Raw genomic sequence first — 18,412 nt, 5'->3', positions numbered from 1 at the left:
CATGTGCTTCCCAGCAGCTCATCTGTTAGCCCAGCAGGGAGAGCAACCACGCTGTTCACGGAGGACAAGTATCAAACTACGCCGACAACGGCAGCTGAAGGCACGTGTCCAGAGGAAACAGGCTTGCTTTAGACCAGCAGCCTTGAGGCACGGACAGTGCTGGGGAGAGGGAAGGATAGTGAGAGCGCTCAGCAGCGGGGCCCCGGGGGTGCCGGGGCTCCTGGCGCTACTCCAGGCTGTTGCTGCACTAAGGGGTCGCAGCTGAGTGCGACAGGACTGGGGAACTGGCCTCCACGCGTCACCTCTGCAGAACGCCTGCAGGTGAAATCACTACCAAAAAACTGAGGAAACACTATTCAGTCCAGCCTGCAGTGCAGCTGAGATTGTCACGACTGACCATGCTTAAAACATGCGCTGGGGGCCAGCACAGGGCGCAGGCTGGTGCTGAGGGGGCACGGTGAGCCCCAGCAGCAGACAGGAGCTCAGCAGCCCATCGTGAGCTGTGAGGTAGCCGCACAGGCCGCCAGCATCCTCTGCCCTCCTGGACTCGGTCGTCAATGGTCCCACAGGTTTGTGTCAGGAACAGAAGGGAAGTATCCCAATCTGACCCACCACACAGCAGTTTAAAAGCTTGGATACAGAAAGCTTTGCTGCAATGTTTAAAAAACTCATGGCCTAGACTGAAATTTTTTCTTTGAGAAAAGATTCTTCTCAACTACTATCATCAAACATTGAATGTGAGGGGTTTTTTTAGATTTGACAATGTTTCTCAATGAATTCAACCTAAAATTATAAGGCAAACAGTGCTTATATGAGACACTGAGACTGCAACAGTCATTTTGATGACAATAGATGTCTGAGTCACAAGCAGCATAAAGCTTCTTCAGCATCTCCTTCTCATACTGCCGAAATTGGAACAAGAGGCAAGATCCCCATTCCCACACAGGAGACACACTTTCTGAGCTCCACTACTGGTTCCAGAACAGCGCAATAAAGCCAGTCACGTGAATGTTCTGGTGTCTCAGTGCAAACCAACATTACGTTCACACTGAACTAGTCTATTAAGCATGCAAAGCCACCTGGGTTTTCTGAGGAGCTTGAACTCCAGGCCTTGAATGGTAGAAGGAATGCCCACAATTAGCTAAGATGGTCGTAAATACAAAGGGAGACAGGAATGTTTCCCAGCACTGAGGCTTGAGAGGTGATGGCCCCTGAGAGAGCACACGGACAGCGCGGCCAGGGTACAGGGCAGCACGTGGTATGGGCGGATGCAGGCCACAACGTGCAAAAACCACAGTTAACACAAGACACGTAAGCAAATACCTTTGGTCCAAGGCCAGAAAGAACTTTTTAAACAAAACATTAAACACAAACAAGGTGAAAATTACAATAAACTTGCTTGCATCAAAATCAAGGGCTCTAGGGACCCATCAGCAGGCATGGCGGGGGGTCTGTGGGGTGAAGCCACCCACACACTGAGCAGGAGCAAATCTGCAGAACCAGGTCTGCAGAAGCAGCTGCCTCACACCCCTGAGGCTCTGCCTGCCCAGCACTTGCCCCAGGCCCCCAATGGGCCCCAGATGCAGAGCAGGGGTGCAGGCTTCCCCAGGCTGTGGGGTGAATGCAGCATCCTGGAGGGGCACCCAGGAACACGCTGGGCAGCAATGCATGTGTGGAGCACATGGGAACGCACAGGAGGAAGGGGCGGGCAGGGCCTAACCTGGAGTTGCTGAGGTGACACCACATCCTCCGCTGCATCAGGGGTCCCCACAAAGCACCCCACAACCATCCCACCACACTAAGGCCAAGTATTAGAACAGGTGAAGGTGACCAGACCCTAGAGGTCCCTGAGGAGGAACACACCTAATACACGTGAGGATGGCTGTTCAGGGGCAAATACAAACCATGGGAAGTGGCTGACCCTGGTTCCAAAGCACAAGTCAAGGCAGAAAGCATCAGCGATACAACACAGGGAAACGTGCTGGGAATACCTGACTGCAAACCTCCCTGGAGCCGACCCACAGCTTCCATGCAGAAGGGCAGCAGCAGCAGGAGACAGGAAGAAGGGACAGACCACTCCCACCACCCGGCGGGACTCACCTCCCAGAATCCACGTGTCTCGGCAGACCAAAACTTAGTAAAGAACTCAACTGATACAATGAACAGATCTGACCTAACAAACACACAGAGAATCCTAGAGCTAACAGAGAAGAGAAATTGTCTGCCTCGGCCAGCAGGGTGTTGTCCTGTGCGTCTCCGTATTCTTGCAAGGACAACAGTCCTGAGGGGTCAGAGCCCTGCCCACTGCAGGAGGGCCCATCTCAGCTTAACCAACGGCATCCACAACAGCCCTGTGTCTCCAGGTCACATTCACAGGTGCTGAGAACGGGACAGGGCAAATTCAACCCACAAGACAAACAAACATACTGGATAGGATTCCCCATCCACTCACACTGGGAAGCTAGTAAGAGAAAGGGACGTCCCAGCCCGAACCACAGGGTCGCGGGGCCATCAGCCTGCCTGCCTCCCTGGCCCCACCTCCTCGGGGAGAACCGGCCAGCTTGGGACAGCTGGCAGAATCACAGGCAACTCTGGAGACAGTGTGCTCGACTTTGTAATAAGAGCTCAACAAGTGTGAAAACAGGAATGATGTATAAATATACCATCTGGGGCCTTCCTTGGTGGCTCAGTGCTAAAGAATCTGCCTGCTAACACAGGAAACATGGGTTCGATCCCTGGCCTGAGAAGACCCCACGTGCCACGGGGCAACTAAGCCCTTGCGCCACAACCACTGAGCCCGTGCTCTAGAGCCGGGGACTGCAACCACTGAGCCCGTGCTCCACGACTACCAAAGCCCGCACGCCAGAGCCCATGCCCACAAGAGAAGCCGTGCAGTGACAAGCCTGCGCATCACAACCAGACAGTGGTCCCCGCTCACCGGAACGAGAGAAAAGCCTGTGCAGCGATGTCAAAGATGAATTAAATACATAAAATTAATTTTTAAAAAGTAGTACCTGAATACCAGTAATGATCATACAATATGACTTTATATGGTACCTAAAAATAAACCTTTAAAAAATGCAAGTTCTTTGGGGGAAAATGTATAAAATGTACTACCTTCATGAATGGGAAAAAATGACACAAGCAAGGTGCCTGGTCCCCAGCCTGCCCCACAGATAAACACAATTCTAATCCACCTCCAACTACGCTCCTCGTGGGAGGCCGACCCGAAGGCAACACCATGATCCGAGTCACCATACCACACCCTGGACACTTTTGGGAAGAGGACACCCCTGCCCACAGGATGTCTGCCAACAGAACCTAAGAAGAGTCCAGCCCCGCACCGGCCTGCAGCGAAGAGCCAGCAATCGCCACCAGCAATGCCGCGGGTGACCTGGGCCGAGGCTGTCACATCTGCTGGACAGGCGGCGGCACCAGTCTGAGCTTGCCGGAACACCAGAGGGATGCAGGGCTGTCTTTAAACCTTACTCACTAGCTTTTTCCTTGGGGACCATCCCAGGCTCTGCTTCATGAGGACAACTCCCAGCAACCTTTTCAGGCTTCTCCGGCCTTCGTGCCCAGGCCCCTGCCCAGAGCCCCGCCCTGTGCGTGCCAGGCTCCCGCAAACCCTCATCACAGGCACTGCGCCCCCGGCCTGGCATGTCATCCTCCCAGGAGCAAACAGACCCACAGCCTAAGTCGGCTTTTGACTACTTTGTGACTTCCACTGTCCCCGGGTGAAACCCAGCCTGCCTGGTCTCCAAGGCCCATGTCCCATTCCTGCTCCTCCCTGGCTTCTTTCTGGTAACTTCCAGCCTGTCAGGGTTTATCCAGGTCGCATGCCCTCCAGCCACTTCTTCTGGACTGGGACCCTTGAGTGCTGGCCCTGGGGAACAGCTCCCTGGGGTTCAGGCTCTGCCATATGGGCACTTGAGGTGCACAAGCAGCAGGGGGTGGGAGCCCAGGTGTCCATGGCCTCACTGTCTGCAAGACCAGGAGGGAAAACAGCCACAGTGGCTGCTGGACAAGTCGACACCCTGGGGGCACCCAGGACAGTGCTCTGCCCCACTGCCGACCGCCTCAGACCTTCCTCTGCAAAACAGGGGTGATGCCCTACCTCTTGCCCTCAGTGCTGGCGAGGTCAGTCAAGCTCGGGCAGGGAGGCCTAGAGTTAGGTGGGGCCAGCCAATGGACCCCCATGGATCTGCGTCCAGAGAACAATAGGCAGGTGGACCTGGGGAGGGCACCCCTCCATCACAGGAGCTCTGGGGGCCAGCTCTGGGGTGCTCCCATCCCGGAAGCACGTCCCACAGTGGAGAGAACCAAATAATTTCACGATTAGCCAGAGAAACTCCAGCCCCAGCAGGGCCCAGAGCGCCTTGGCCAGCTCTGCCCCGGTGGGCACAAGAGAGCGGGTGGTCCCCTAGAGGCGGCAGGGTGCAGGGGCCTGCCTCACCTGCTGCTCTCGTCCTTCACCATCCCTGGCGTGGCCTGCCGGCTCGCGCGGCCCACAGGCTCTGGCGCCCTGTCGCCGGAGTCCAGCTCGGGTTCCAGGGACGAGCTGGTGCTGCCATCGCGGCTGACGCTGCTGCCCCGCCCGGGGCTGTTCTCCGCCGAGGCGCGCGGCGACTCCGTGTTCTGCTTCAGGGTCTGCAGCTTGGCCAGGGGGATGATGTCGCAGTCCTGAGGCCGGTGCCACACGGTGCGCTGGGTGCTGGCGTTGTAGTAGTAGAAGCGCGACGTGTTGGGGTCGAAGAGCTCCCACCACTGGTTCTCGCTGGTCCGCTTGATGCGCACGCCAGCCGGCGGGTCCCACACGCACTCGCCGGTGACCAGGTTGGCGTACATGCGCTCGCGCGTGCGCGGCTCGATGATCTCCACCCACTCCAGCCTTGGGGAGAGGGCAGCATTAGGCAGGGCTGGGGGACCCCACCCATCCCGAGACCAAGGATCCCGCCCGTCAGGCCACATGCTCTGGGCCCCACGTCCGCGGACTGGCGTATCCAGCACCAGACCTTCCTCCTGTCTGCCAGCCTCAAAAGCAAGAAATCTTCTCACATACAGAGTAAAGCCAAAGCTTACCTAAATTCCATCCACTCCCGATTTTCTAAACGCTCATCAGGGCCCAGCCCTGGGTGGCGGGGTCTTCAGCCCGGCCCCACATCAGGGCTGCCCTGGGTTCTGGCTCCCTGTCCACAGGGGGCTGGGCCACGGGTACTGCTCACCGTCCTCCCAGACCGCATCACGTCCCTCCCGGATGCTTGGCTGCTCTTAGCAGCAGCCACCACTGACTGCCAGCGCCACCCGTCACCCGCAGCGGGAGGGGATGCCAACATCGCTGTACTGTCCCAGTCAAAAGCAGAGCTGGTTCCCCTAGAAGCCCCCCAAACACACCCCGCCCCGAGGACAAGCCTGTCATCCAGCTAAGGTCCTTAAAAAAAAAAAGTGTAAATTAAAACTATTCAGAATAAGGCAATTTGAATGCCAATGTGTTTGATATCACAGTGTGCTCCAGCTGATAGGTAGATAGCATATTTTACTCTGCTTCCAAGTTTCTACACAAATAACAATCCTTTAAATACCACTTCTGTGATGGCCCTGGTCCTCACCAGCACTGGGATGGTCAGAAGCTTCCAGGACCTGCAGAGAAGGGGAGCACCCGTCTCCTTACTCTCTGCTGCAAGCCCAACTTTCCAGGCGGGAGCACAGGTGGGCTTTAGCAGAGGACTGAGGGGACAGTGCTGACAATCTTCTCTGAGAACCTCATCCTGCCCTTTGAGGCCAGATGTGCTCAGGGCAGGAAGGAGAAGGCACAACCCTGCAGGGCGATGAGCCTGCACCCCCCCCCCCCCACACACACACTCACACCTAGATATGAGTCCCCACCACACACACACACACTCACACACTCAGATATGAGCCCCCCCCCCCACACACACTCACACCCAGATGAGCCCCCACCACACACACACTCACACACCCACACTCTCACACCCAGATGAGCCCCCACCACACACACACACACGCCCCGCAGCAGCCCTGCAGGTTTGGGGGCATCTTTTGGATGCACAGTGTCTTCTGGAAGCTCTCAGAGCCAAGGTAGGCTGGCCGAGTGGCAGGGTACAGCAGCTGGAGGGTGTGGAGCCAAGAGGGGGCAGATGAGGGAGCAGTAGAGAGGGAGAGCCCTGAGGACTGGAGGAGGGAACGCAGGAGGGAGCAGCCTGAGGGGCTTGGCCATGTCTGGGCAGCAACCCCTGCAGCATGGTCACACTAGGCAGCCCGGTGGGGCAAGGCGCTGGGGCTCTGTGCTTGCAAGCGTGGGACCACTGCCTAACCCGCCATTCTGCAGAAGGTGGGGCAGGGCTGGGTAGACATTGTGGGATCGGATGGCTAGAGGGACAGGGCCGTGAGAGGGTGTCCTTGACGCAGAGGGCGGGGTAGCCCCGCAGCAGCGCCCGCAGGTTGCAGCATCTCTGGGCCCCACAGGTCTCGCGTGGCCTCTGATCTCTAGTGACCCTGCAAGGCCAGCGCCTGCGGAAAGTGGGCAGGAGGCCTCACGTGTGCCCACTGTCATCCGTGTCCCCGGAGGCCCCTCGCAGGCCCAACCTCCACTGCCATCACCCTGCCCAGCGGGGGTGTGAGGCCCGACTCGTCCGCTCTTGCCTGCTGGCTGGCCGTTCTTCACACAGAGAACAGAGCAAACTTCTAAACTTGGGAACCTGGCACTTTTAACTGGGAAGCCTCGTGCCCCCTGTCCCCCCAGGATGGAGATCCCCCCAACACAACTCAGCAGGCACCGTTCACTCTCGGCCTGAGGACACAGCCCCCATGCTTGGCAGCCAGAAGGCACTGCCCGAGGGCACTCCTCACAGGGACAAAAGAGCCTGGAGACCTCGCTCCTGTGAAAAGGGAAGCTCTGAATTCTGTGATCGCCCTCAGCTGATGGCCTGCTTGCCCCTTGAGCTGCGGCGTGGGATCAGCCAGGACAAAGGGCGGAGGTGCCCAAGGGAGGCCCGGCCCAGCAGAGGTGCTCAGAAAGTACTGGACTGAACACTGTGAGCCCCAGGGAAGCAGTAACAACTCCTTTTATAGCTCTAAATACACTTTCAAAATGAATTTACTGGTGGTAATTCTCTCTGAAGAAAGAAAAGAAGCTGGTTCCTTTTCAGCACACTGCTGTGTGCATGTGGGCAGGACCCCGTTTTCTCAGAAGAATGTTCTGGGTGCCCCCCACAGCACTTTTAATGAAGACTCCCAGAGACCCAGGGGGCAGAGAATATGCTGGAACCCAGAGTCTGGTGAGGGTCGGGAGTAAGGTGGGCCGCAGCAGACCCCACGGCCCGGGGGGAAGGCAGGCCCTGTGCAGACCCCAAGTGGACCAAGCAGACATGCCTGTCCCTGGGGGCAGTGTCGCCCACACCAAGCACCAGTCAGTGGGAGCAGCAGGGCACGTGGCTGAGAAGGGTCAGAACCTTCGGGTGACGGATGGACGACCGTGGCCGAGCCACACTGTGGAAGCTGTCGAGTCTGAGGGAGCTTCATCTGGCGACAGTGTCTGGCATGATGTGGGAGGAAGACTCAAGATGGCCGCGGTCTCTGAGTATGACCGGCCGCGGCCTCTCCCCAGCACCCAGGGGCTGCGTGGACAACCGCCTCTCTGTTCTCCAAGTCCTGCAGACTTTCACTTCAGACAGTGACCTGTTCAAAGACTCACTTCCAGAAGAGCCTAATGGGTGCCAAGTGTGTCACGGGCAATCTACCAGGAGAAAGGGAGGCAAGTGTGGCCAAACACGTCGCCTGTGACACGGGGCCCTGTGACAGGATCCAAAGTGCGGAATAAACGACAAACCACGTAAAACAACAGAACTCGTGATTCCACACAGAGAGGTTCAAGTGAATACAAGACGCTGGGCACTGGCCCCCTGGGGTAGGCTGGGTGCTGTGGCTGGGAGGCTGGACAGCTCCACACCCACCCCAGGAAGGCCCAGAAAGGGTCGAAGCCCCAGAGCTGGTGAGGCGCGCAGGGGCAGGAAAAACAGCCACTGTCCTGAGAGCAGGGGTGGCAGGTGGCTGTGACCCTGCAGAGGGGCACAGTCCACTCAGAAACCCTCCGACAGACCATACCAAGGGCTCAATCTGTCCACTGAAAAGATGTCGATGTCACAAAAGGCAGAGACAGGAAGTGGAGATGTTCCAGGGGACATGCAGCGGCCACAGGGTGAGTGGCACTGGAGGGGCCGGAAATGTCAAGAAGGAGGCAGGGAACCAGGGGCCAAAGGCAAACAGCGGCGCAAGAGACCGGAGCCTCAAGCCACATGGCGCCCCCTGTGCTGGGAGACAGGCCCCACCCCCCAGTGGCCCAGAGCAGGGTTGGGGGAGCAGTGACCACACAGCTGCCAGAGCGTGAATCCGGGTAAAGGGCCCCAACGAACACTGCACTCTTCTTCTTTGGGCAACTTGTGGAATTATTCCCAAGTTATGCCATAAATCACACAAACTAAAGTGACCATCTGCAGCTGCCTGCCTCGGCATGGATGCTGAGAGAAGGCCTAAGGGGCAGGGTCCAGCTGAGGGCTGGCAGGGCATCCACTGCCCACGGAGAGGCCCTCCCCGGCCTGCAGTGCAGTGGCCGAGGGACAGGGAGCGGGCCAGCCCCACGTGCCTACTGCCGAGCTGAGCAAAAGACTCCGGCTCCTCTGGTCCCGCAGGTCAGCCTCCTCACCTCGTGCTGGATCCTGACACCCGGGACTCCAGCAGGCCGGCATGCTGGCTCTCACACTCGTAGTCCTGCGCCTGGGACATGGCAGCCTCTTCTTCAGGAGCCAGACGGACGGCCGTCAGCCGGTCATCAGGACGCCCTCCAGCATCAGTCAGGAAGGCATCGCCCTACAAGACAGCAGAAGCCACAGTGTTATGCCTTGGGGTTTGGGGCACCAGTAACAGCCAGCCCAGCCCTTTTCATGGCCCAGGTCGCAGGTGAGAATGCAGTGCCCAACCTGAACCCAGCTGGAATCTGGCTCCTGGGGAGGGCATTCAGACCCCTCGCCAGCTGGTTCTGGGCAAGCTGCCTGCTCCTCCAAGAGCAGGGTCCTTGCCTTTGAACAGGAACAGCACCACCCACTGCTGCTTCCAGGTGGGTGTCCACAGTAAGAGGTTGAGCAGCACTTGAGGGTGGTCTACACACACACAGGGCCGGTATCTACAACCGAGGGGCTGTTCCCAAACGGTGCTGCAATGGCACAATTTACACATGGGAAACAATGAACCTCGACCCCTACCTCATCGGATACATCAAACTCAATTCTAGGTAAACCACTGCTCCAAACATTAAAGACACAACAATACGGCGACTTCCCTGGTGGTCCAGTGGTTAAGAACCCGCCTTCCAGTGCAGGGGACACGGGTTCCATGCCTGGTCAGGGAACTAAGACCGCACACACCTCGGGGCAACTGAGCACGCACGCGGCAACTAGGGAAGCCTGCGCATGGCAATGAAGACCCCCCCCCCCCCAGCCAAAAATAAATAAAGTGAAACAATAAGACTTTTAGAGAAAATGTAGAAGAAAATCTTTGTGGTCTTGGAGTAGGTACACTTAATCAGACACAAAACCACTCACGACAAAAGAAGCATTAAAAATTGGACTACAACCTCAGAACCTCTGTTTATAAATCTTTACCATCGTGGATATTACTCAGGCATAAAAAAACAGTGAAATGATACCGTCTGCAGCAACGTGGATGGACCTGGAGATATCATACTAAGGGAAGGAACTCAGAAGGAGAATGACAAATCCCATATGATATCACTTTTACGTGAAATATAAACTATAACGCAAATGACCTTGTCTATGAAACAGACTCACAGACAAAAAGAAGGAACCTGTATTGGCAAAGGGAGGTGTGGGGGAGGGAAGGATAGGGAATTTGAGATTAGCAGATACAAACTATTTATAGGATGGATAAACTCCTACTGTATAGCACAGGGAACTGAATTCAAGATCCTGTGATAAACCATAATGGGGAAGAATAGGAAAAAGAACATATATATGTATACTGAATCGCTGCACCATACATTAGAAATTAACACATTGTAAATCAGCTTTAATTCAATAAAATCTTTAAAAATTAACATTTTTTTTCCTATTACAAGTAAAAACACAAACCCTGGGTGGGAGGTATTTGCTGCACAGAATATGTATAATGCACTACATATGCGTGTGTACTTATCTGACCTAACAAAGGACTATTTCCAGAACTCATATAAGGTTCCTAGAAATAAATAAGAAAAATCTAATACTCGACAGAAAAAAAGACAAAAGACTTGAAAACACACTTTAAAAAAAATATCCAGTAAACGCAGAGAGAACTGTGCGCCACCTCTTTCATCATTGGGAAATTCTAACTAAAAGCACCCTAGGACACTGGCGCGCCCACCCGAGTGGCTGAGATGCAGAAGACCCGCAGCGGGTGTGAGCATTGGGGCTGCGGGCGCAGGGGAGCCCTCCCACTGGGGGCCTGCGGCCCAGCCTCAGCACAGGGGCCCACTTCGGCCGCCCGGACCTGCTCACCATCCCCAGCGGCGCGTGGGTGTAGCTCCCAGGGGTGAAAGACAGAAGCCTGACCTGGAGTCACCAGCACCTCGGGCCGCCATTGCGCATGTCTTGGTTTACAAAAGCTCTCTGGGTTCCACGCCATTGCTTTCACACCTTTCCGTTCACACGCCTCCCACTTCAGGGAGACATCTGAGGGAGTGGGGAGCAGCAGCAGTGGACAGTCAGGAACCAGCGAGTGAGGCATCCACAACCCACAAGGTGGTGGACTGGAGGTGGAGTCCTGGGCAGGCGCCCGCCCCCCTTTACTGTAATGTGGGGATCTGCACATACGTGCGTGTGTACACAGGTCAGTTCACACAAACACACGAGAGGGCCTAAGAGCAGCAACAGGCAGAGCAGCTCCTACATTCACGCCCAGAATCTTCAGAGACTGTGGAAAGCAGACAGACACGATGACCCTGGAGGGAGAGTCCTGTAGTCAGAAGGTTATGAAGACTTAAGACAAAAACACAGCCCGACATTGAAGGGGCCTGTCAAAGGGACAGCAGTGCCAAATAAAGAGCTTCCAGTGACCAAAGCTGGAACATTTTGAGGAAAAAAAAAAAAGCCATACTAAATTGTAATGCGAAGTATAAAGTAAATGTCCCTAAGTCCATGTTGATATAATGACACACGAGTAAGAAAGATGGGGAGACAAAGATCCCCTGCAGAGTACCATTGCTGCAGACACTCCAACTCCAGGACCCTCCTCCCAAGGGCACCCCCAGGCCCTGCCCACCACTGCCCACGGCCCTCCCTCTAGAGCAGAGGGTTCTGTCTGGGCACCACGGCTTGGGCCGTGCTGTTCATTTCATACCCAGTTCTTCCCAAACCCGACTCTCAATATGTAAGCCAGCCCTCCAACCCAGGGCATCTCTTGCCCTCCCTGGACAGCCTCTTCTCCAGACTCCAGCACCAACCACAGCTCCCCACCCCGCACGTCTCTGACCATCTTCCGTCTGCTCGTCTCTGTGCGGCCGTTCTCTCCAGCCAGAGCAGCTGTCCCAGGGCCGTGGTCCTCCGTGCAGCAGCCGCCCTGTGTCTGCGCTGCTCGTGGGCCCTCGTGGCTGCCACAGCCCTGTCCCCCCTCTCGGCTCTGCCAGCCCCACCCCAACTTCTTCTCCCAAGTGCTCAGCTCCCTCCCCTCCTCCTCCCAGTGTCTACACGAGGCTCCCACTCTGGCTTCTGGTCACTGTCTGTCTGCAAATGAGGACAGGGAAAGGCCAGAGATGGGGAGCCCCTGCCAGCTGTGCTGCTCCTGAAAGCTTGATCGCCAAATTTCTTTACAGGCTCTGCTCTGGAAATGAGTTTCTGGTCTTAGGACATTTTTTGGTTGTAAGTGACAGAAACCCAACTCCGACTGAAGACAGCGTTGCACCTGCACCTGGTAAGGCCATGTGGGTTCCCAGGACGCCCGGCACAGCTCTTCTCCGCTCTGCGCAGGCTGGCGTACTGCATGCAGCAGCACCTCAAACACAACCAGACGTTTCTTCCTCTGGTTCCAGCAAGAGTCTCCTGGTCTCTGACTGAGGACAGGGGCCCCAGCCTCTGCAGTGCTGTGAGGGGACGGGCTGGAAGCTGGCTCCACGGGCATCTGAAGGCCCTCCTGCCAAAGCTCCTCTGAGGTGACCGCCTGCCCACCTGCAAGCAAGCTGACTGACCAGGAGGCCTCTTCTCAGCCCCACCATAAGGGGGACGAGGCCCAAGGCCCTGCCAGCACGTCCCCAGGGAGGGCTACCTCCCCTCCCTCCCCCACCTCCCCCCGTAAGAATCTGGCTCTTGTAGAAAATGCACTTGGAACACCTGGGCCTTCTTCCTTCAGCTCATCTCTCACCAGACACCCACCTACATCTGGTCTACCCCAAGGCCCACCCAGACCACAGACCCCTTTCTGCCAAGTAAATGTCATCAACAGTCCCTCCCAAGTACTCCAGTGGGGAAATTGCAACCTGCTCGAGGCTCTCGCTTTCTCCTCCTCCCTGTCTGGCCAACACCATTCTCCAGCTGTGCTTATCCCTGATTCACTGTAGATTAAATCCTGTTACCCAGTTTTCATTCTTTTTGTCCATTTCAGTGAGTTTCAGGGAGGGAAGAAGAATAAACAAGTCTCTGCTCAGCCATCATTTCCAGAAGGCCTTCGTTCCATTCTCAATGCTGTTTTTAATAAGTTTTCCAAGTTCTGAACAATGAGCCCAACTCAGTCTCGAGCTCTGAAAGCCTGGCTCTGAGCTGGAGACACAAGGCCGCATTCTCCTGCTCGGAACAGGCCGGGCTGGCATTTCCGCCTCCGCGCCTCCCGCCCAGCTGTTCTCACTGACTCCCCTCCTCTAGCGCCCAGCCACGCTGTTATGCTGAACATTGTGACCTAACCCCTCGGCAGGTCAGAGAATCAGCCTATAGGTCAGAATCAGCTTTTCAGACCCTTCTGGGAAAGGATGTCTGATGCACCCACACAGAAAGGACACGGCTGTGCAGAGTCAACTGGACATGTGTGCAGTTAATCTTGGAGGCTGGTGCTGCCCTTCAAGCTCCCAGAAAGCTGCCACCGTGGAGCCAGCACCCGGCTCCTGCCTGGCCTCGGGGTCACATGCAGGCCATCAGGACACACAGACCCTGCTCTGCTCACCCGCAGGGCACAGCCCCCTCCTCGCCTTCCTGGGCTTCCCTCACCAACACAACAGACGCGGGGCCCCTGCAGGACTGCTGAGGGAGCAGAGCGCCTGTCACGTGTTTGCGAGCCGGGTCTCGCACATGGCCTGGCCTGTGACCGGAACAGCCCCACACGGCGCCCCGGCTCCAGGAGGTCAGTGCGAGACGGCTGTGGTCTACACAGTCACGGGGGGCCAACGTTGACACTCCGTCACCCCAGAGACCACAGGGAGGCCAGTCCCACCCCTCCAGGCTGATCCCCCAGCCCCCAGATGCCTTGGCCCACAAAACCCCATGGGGGCTTCAGGGAGGGGTGTGGGGTGGTACAGTGACCCCAGGCAGCAGGACAGGACAGGATCCCCACAAAGGCAGGGTTGCACGGAGAAGTCAATTCTGACACCATGCTGAAACTGTTTCTTTGACTTGCTTTTCGTTGCTCTTGTTATTATAATCACACATAGTGGCCTGCCTCAGAGAATCCTACCCCTCTCCCTGACTGTTAAACTAAAGTGCCTTTGCTCAGAGCCCTGTCTACCTGTAGATGGCACGAAGGACTAAAATGACACAACCCCCTGCTGGAGGCTTGTCATCCTAGTAAATGTTCGCAAGATTAATGGCCTTTTTACTTTGTTTCCTCACCTGCCACCTGTCTCTGATACATAAAAGAACCTGGCATCCAGACGCTGGCAAGATGGTCACTTTGAGACATTAGTCTGCCATCTTCTTGGTCACCTGGCTCTCTGAATAAAGTATTCCTTGCCTCAGCACCTCACCTCGCAGATTCACTGGCCTGCTGTGCGGTGAGCAGAGCGAGCTTGGACTCTAGCGGGAGGAGCCAGTGGCACTCCTGTAGCAGAACGGCCTCCCCATGACTGTCAGAGCACCACCTTCTGCCAGTGCTTGCTGAGCACCCAGACCTTCGCTCAGCGAGTCCACTGCACTCACTGCAGTGAAAGGACCTGAGTTTCCAGTGAAACTCAGCAAAGCCAGCGTCAGACTCTCTCGTGCTCACTCCTGGCCCCGTCTGCCCCACCCAGGAGAACACAGAGCCTCCCTGAGAAAAGGGAGCCCCTAACACTGCGGGACAACAGAGCACGGGGGCGGCGACAGGCTGAGAGCCGCGCTCGCTGCTCCCCAGGGCGCCTGCTGCCTGCCCAGCCCTCCGCCAGGCTTCCGTGGGTGAGACTGGAGACAGGACACCCCTCGCTGCCCTGCCCTGCTGTTCAGTCTCGGGTCTGGCCTTCTCCAGTTGCAGGTATGGATGTTCTACCTGTTTCCACGGGTGACTGAATGGAGGCTCACCGCTGGCCACCCTCACTCTGTCCTGGTCAGCTCCCCAAAATGCTCCACAAACACCCCACATCTGAGGGAAGTTTCCTACCTCCCTGCCCGCCAAGACCCCTTAAGACTGCCTGCGCGCAGGCCCTGCAGCCAGCAGGAGCCCTAGGCCGGCTCCACACCTGAGCTCTGCAGCCCCACCTCTTGAAAAGCACCTGGTTGGAGGGGAAGTAGAGACACACGAAAAACTCACAAAAAATGCACAGGGACATGCCGACAGTCGCCCTTGGCTGAGCACCTGCAGTGCAGCTGCAGGTGAACTCACTGGGTCACTGGGCGCCCTCCCCCACCTTGCAGGCAGGGCTGCCCCTCCCCATCCCACAGACCTGCCAGGCGGAGGCTGCAGTGCTGGGGACTGCCGCCCGCTCCTCAGCACCCTGCTGCAGGTGTGCTCCAGTCACCTGTGGCTGAGCAGGTGCTTGAGCCCAGCTCCCTCCGCGGGCTGCAGAGCAGACACGCTTGGTGCTGGCTCCTGATGGGCTGCATCTAGAGCACGAGCCCCAGGAGCTGGACTGGCTGGTGCTCAGCAGCACTGCCCCCAGCAGGCTGGGGCCGGGCCTCTCTGCCCCTGCAGCCTGCGTGGCGCGGGCTGTGAGACTCCTGAGCATGTGAACACCGCAGCGTGCACAGGTAAACCAAGGAGCCAAGTTCCAATAACAGGAGAGACAGTGCCTTCCTGGCAGGGCCAAGCCAGCCAGGCTACCGGGAAAACTGGGGCCCTCGTGCTGTAGACACGACCCACCCCCCCAAACATACATAGGAGGCTAGCCCCAGGACCTCCTGGGAGAAAAGACTTCGGGGAACCCTGCCATTTCTGTCACAATAATGAAACATATAGCTCTGACCAACCCTCCTAAGAGAGAACACACACTATTATGACAGTTTTAAACTATGGGAAAAAAAAATTTAATCTGCTGATGAGACAGGAAGAAAGTTCAGAACCCCAGAGGGCAAAAGCCAAGTAAAACCAGGAATGGGGATCATTCTGCTGTGTGCATCCGAGGAGCATTTGTACCACTCAGGAGAGGCAAGGGAATGGATAGAAAGCCCTGGACGTGCCTGGGTGATGACCCTTGGAGACACCCCAAGGCTGATACCCTGAAGGCAGCAGGTAGAAAACGTAGCCCTCCCACCCAGAGGAAGCAAGAGCTGGGAGGAAGTATCTAAGAGCTCCGGACTGTTTGGAGGGGAGTAAAAATATCAATTAAATTTTGATAAATGAATTCTATGTGTTAAAATACCCAGGGCAGCCACGAGGGAAGTCAAGTGAGTGAATTCCAGTTCAGATAAGAAAAAAAAAAAAGAAAAAATCAGTCCAAAAGGAGAAAAGAGGAATCTGTTCTCAATGACAGGACAGAGTATGAGGTAGGATGGTAGAAATAAATTCAAACACAGTAATTTTCATAAACACAAATGGGCGGGTGGTCTAGTTAAGACAAAGATCATCAAACCATATGTTTAAAGATCCAGATACATTCAACATAAGGATGTGAAACCGTGACGGTCAAGAGTGGATAAGACGCCCTGGTCCGCTAGAAGGCCATGCAGCTCCAGAGGTGGAGGCTCATGTCCATGAGAAAGAAGAGTCAGCATGTGAACCGGACTTCATCTCAGGGACCATCCCAGGAACATCTGAAAACAGACTCCATCGGGGCATAGAAGTCAAAGGTCCCAACAAAGGCCAAAGGACCAGCTGCTCAGTCACAGCCCTAACCCTGGGGCACAGCACTCAGTGAATGAGACCTGACCCCAGCAGTTGTCTGGGGTCACAGCTCACAGGAAAAAGGAAGCTGTAGGCGGTGTTTCCAAAGGCAGGGGCCTGGGCGGGGATGGGGCTGCAGGTGGGGCTGCAGCTACTGCGGGATGTCACCTCTACAGGAACCTAGAAACCTAAAACCACAGTCACCCCGATGCTCTAGTCTGCACCTGAGCACCGCCCCTGCCCTAGCTTTGGGGGGGCATCCATGCTCCCCGGGCAGCACAGCCAGGACAGCAGGTCAGGACAGAGACTGCCTTCTGGTGGCACAAGAAGCCCACACGCACAGTTACCCTGTGAGCAGCTGCAAGGCCGAGACAGGGCAGGAAGTGTGGAACCCGCAGCTCAGCAGGTGGCCCGAGTGCAACATGCCACTGTCCCAACCAGACCTGGAAGATGCACTTCCTCCACAAAGCTGCCTCAGTTTCAGCATCTAAACAGGCACAGCCCTCGCCCTGGCTGCATCACTTACTGAGCACCTACTGTATACAGAAAACACTTGGCAAGAGCTCTAAAAGCATGATCACATTTCCCCTCTCACCCAGGACACAGCAGCTGTGTCCATCCTCACCTCACAGGATAGAAAATGAGACCCTGGTTTTTAAAAGGCCAGCGTCTGAGCTCACACCCTGCAGCTGGGCCAGGCTGTCTGTCCACACTTCTCTCCCTCCTCTGCTAGCAGACCCCTTCCCTGAGGCCTTCCAGGTGTCTGAGCCCAGGCCTCTCCTGCACCCCACCCCACATGACGGGTGCACTGAAGCGGCAACGCCCTAGAGGACCATGAGGGAGGACATGGCCTGCCTGCTTAAGTCCCAGCCTGGGTTTGGGGCCTGAAGCTGCTAGGTGCTTTGTCCCCAACAGGGAGAAGCTTCTCAAAAAAAAAAAAAAAAGGAGGCAGAAATAAACAGTAGGAAAAAGGTGAATGACCACGTGGCACCTGGATCCAGCCACCCCTGATGCAGGCAGCCCTGGGAGGAGCCAAATGAGAGGGCGATGATCCCTTGTCCCACAGTTGGGTCACACTGGTGATTAACAGAGCCCTCGTGGGGCCATTAAAAGCCCCCGCCCCACACCTGCCGCTGTCACGAGGAGCAGGGAAAGGTGAGGAGGGGAGCAGGAGCTGGGGCACAGCAGAAGGGCATCTCCAGTCCGTTCCATCCCCAACGGCCTGGCTTGCGGCAGGCAGGCTGCCCCTCCCGGCTGCAGCACAAAGGAAGTAAGGAGGGCTCACCAAGGCCACAGTAAGAGCCGGCACTTCAGGAGCGGTGACGCGGGTCGGGGACACACAAGCTCCCACCCAGCCTGTGTCACACTGGCCTCAAGGTGGATGTCGTCCACGACGGCCCTGACCCTGCGGTCATCAGTAACATCCAGCACGAAGCAACTGTGGGAGCTCATGAAGGTTGGGACACATGATGGGGAAACAGCAGCAAATGCTCAGAGCTGGACAGCAGGCCTGGAGGAGGCAGCGGCGCCCAGAGATGGACACCCCCACCACGAAGGGCCAGCACGCGGAAGACAACGCAGGTATCACCACCAGGGCAAGGAGACCCACACTCGGCTGTGGCGGGAGAGCTGACACCTCCCCGGATCACTGACAGTCTGAGCAGAGGGCACCCTCAGGCCCCCAGCTGGCCCGAGCAGAGACTGCCTGCAGGTCCGAGCTCAGAGCCCCGGAGCAGGCTCCCTGCACTCACCCAGAGGGACGGACCGCCTGCCCCCTCACGAGGCGCCTCAGCCGGGGCTCAGGTGACCCCCTGGCGGCAACTCAGGGGTGCACCGCCCCCCAGGCTCAGCCACCATGTCACACTTCCCATCTGGTCACCTCTGTGCTGTTTTCATTAAACTCCTTTCAGCTAGTTCACAAAGCCTCTCTTCAGCTACTTATAATCTGACATTTAGCCAGTGGGTTAGGGTTGTTTCTAGAGATTCCATTTGGTCTGTCTCAAATCTCCCTGGCCCTTCCTGTCAGCCTCCCGTCCTCTGCTCCTCACTGTGGTCTCTTCTCGCTGCCTTTCACTCCTGGGAGCCTTCGGATGAGCCCAGGGTGCCAACAAGGTTAGTGTAGGCTTTCCTG

The 18,412-nt window shown here is 56.6% G+C and overlaps 1 protein-coding gene across 2 annotated transcripts in view; it reads right to left on the bottom strand.

Annotated features, from left to right (window-relative positions):
• ARHGAP39 (Rho GTPase activating protein 39) overlaps positions 1 to 18,412 on the bottom strand; it is a 56,826-nt gene that overhangs the window by 29,054 nt on the left and 9,360 nt on the right. For both annotated transcript variants that reach the window (XM_027560422.1, XM_027560423.1), the window contains 2 exons: positions 8,723 to 8,886; positions 4,457 to 4,891 (listed from right to left, as the gene is read on the bottom strand). In XM_027560422.1, the coding sequence (XP_027416223.1) occupies positions 4,457 to 4,891; positions 8,723 to 8,886 (599 nt within the window). Of the gene's footprint in view, positions 1 to 4,456; positions 4,892 to 8,722; positions 8,887 to 18,412 lie in introns of those variants that run through there.

Source organism: Bos indicus x Bos taurus, chromosome 14, assembly GCF_003369695.1.
Source record: "Bos indicus x Bos taurus breed Angus x Brahman F1 hybrid chromosome 14, Bos_hybrid_MaternalHap_v2.0, whole genome shotgun sequence".
Taxonomy (NCBI): domain Eukaryota; kingdom Metazoa; phylum Chordata; class Mammalia; order Artiodactyla; family Bovidae; genus Bos; species Bos indicus x Bos taurus.
This window is presented reverse-complemented; position numbering and strand designations above follow the sequence as displayed.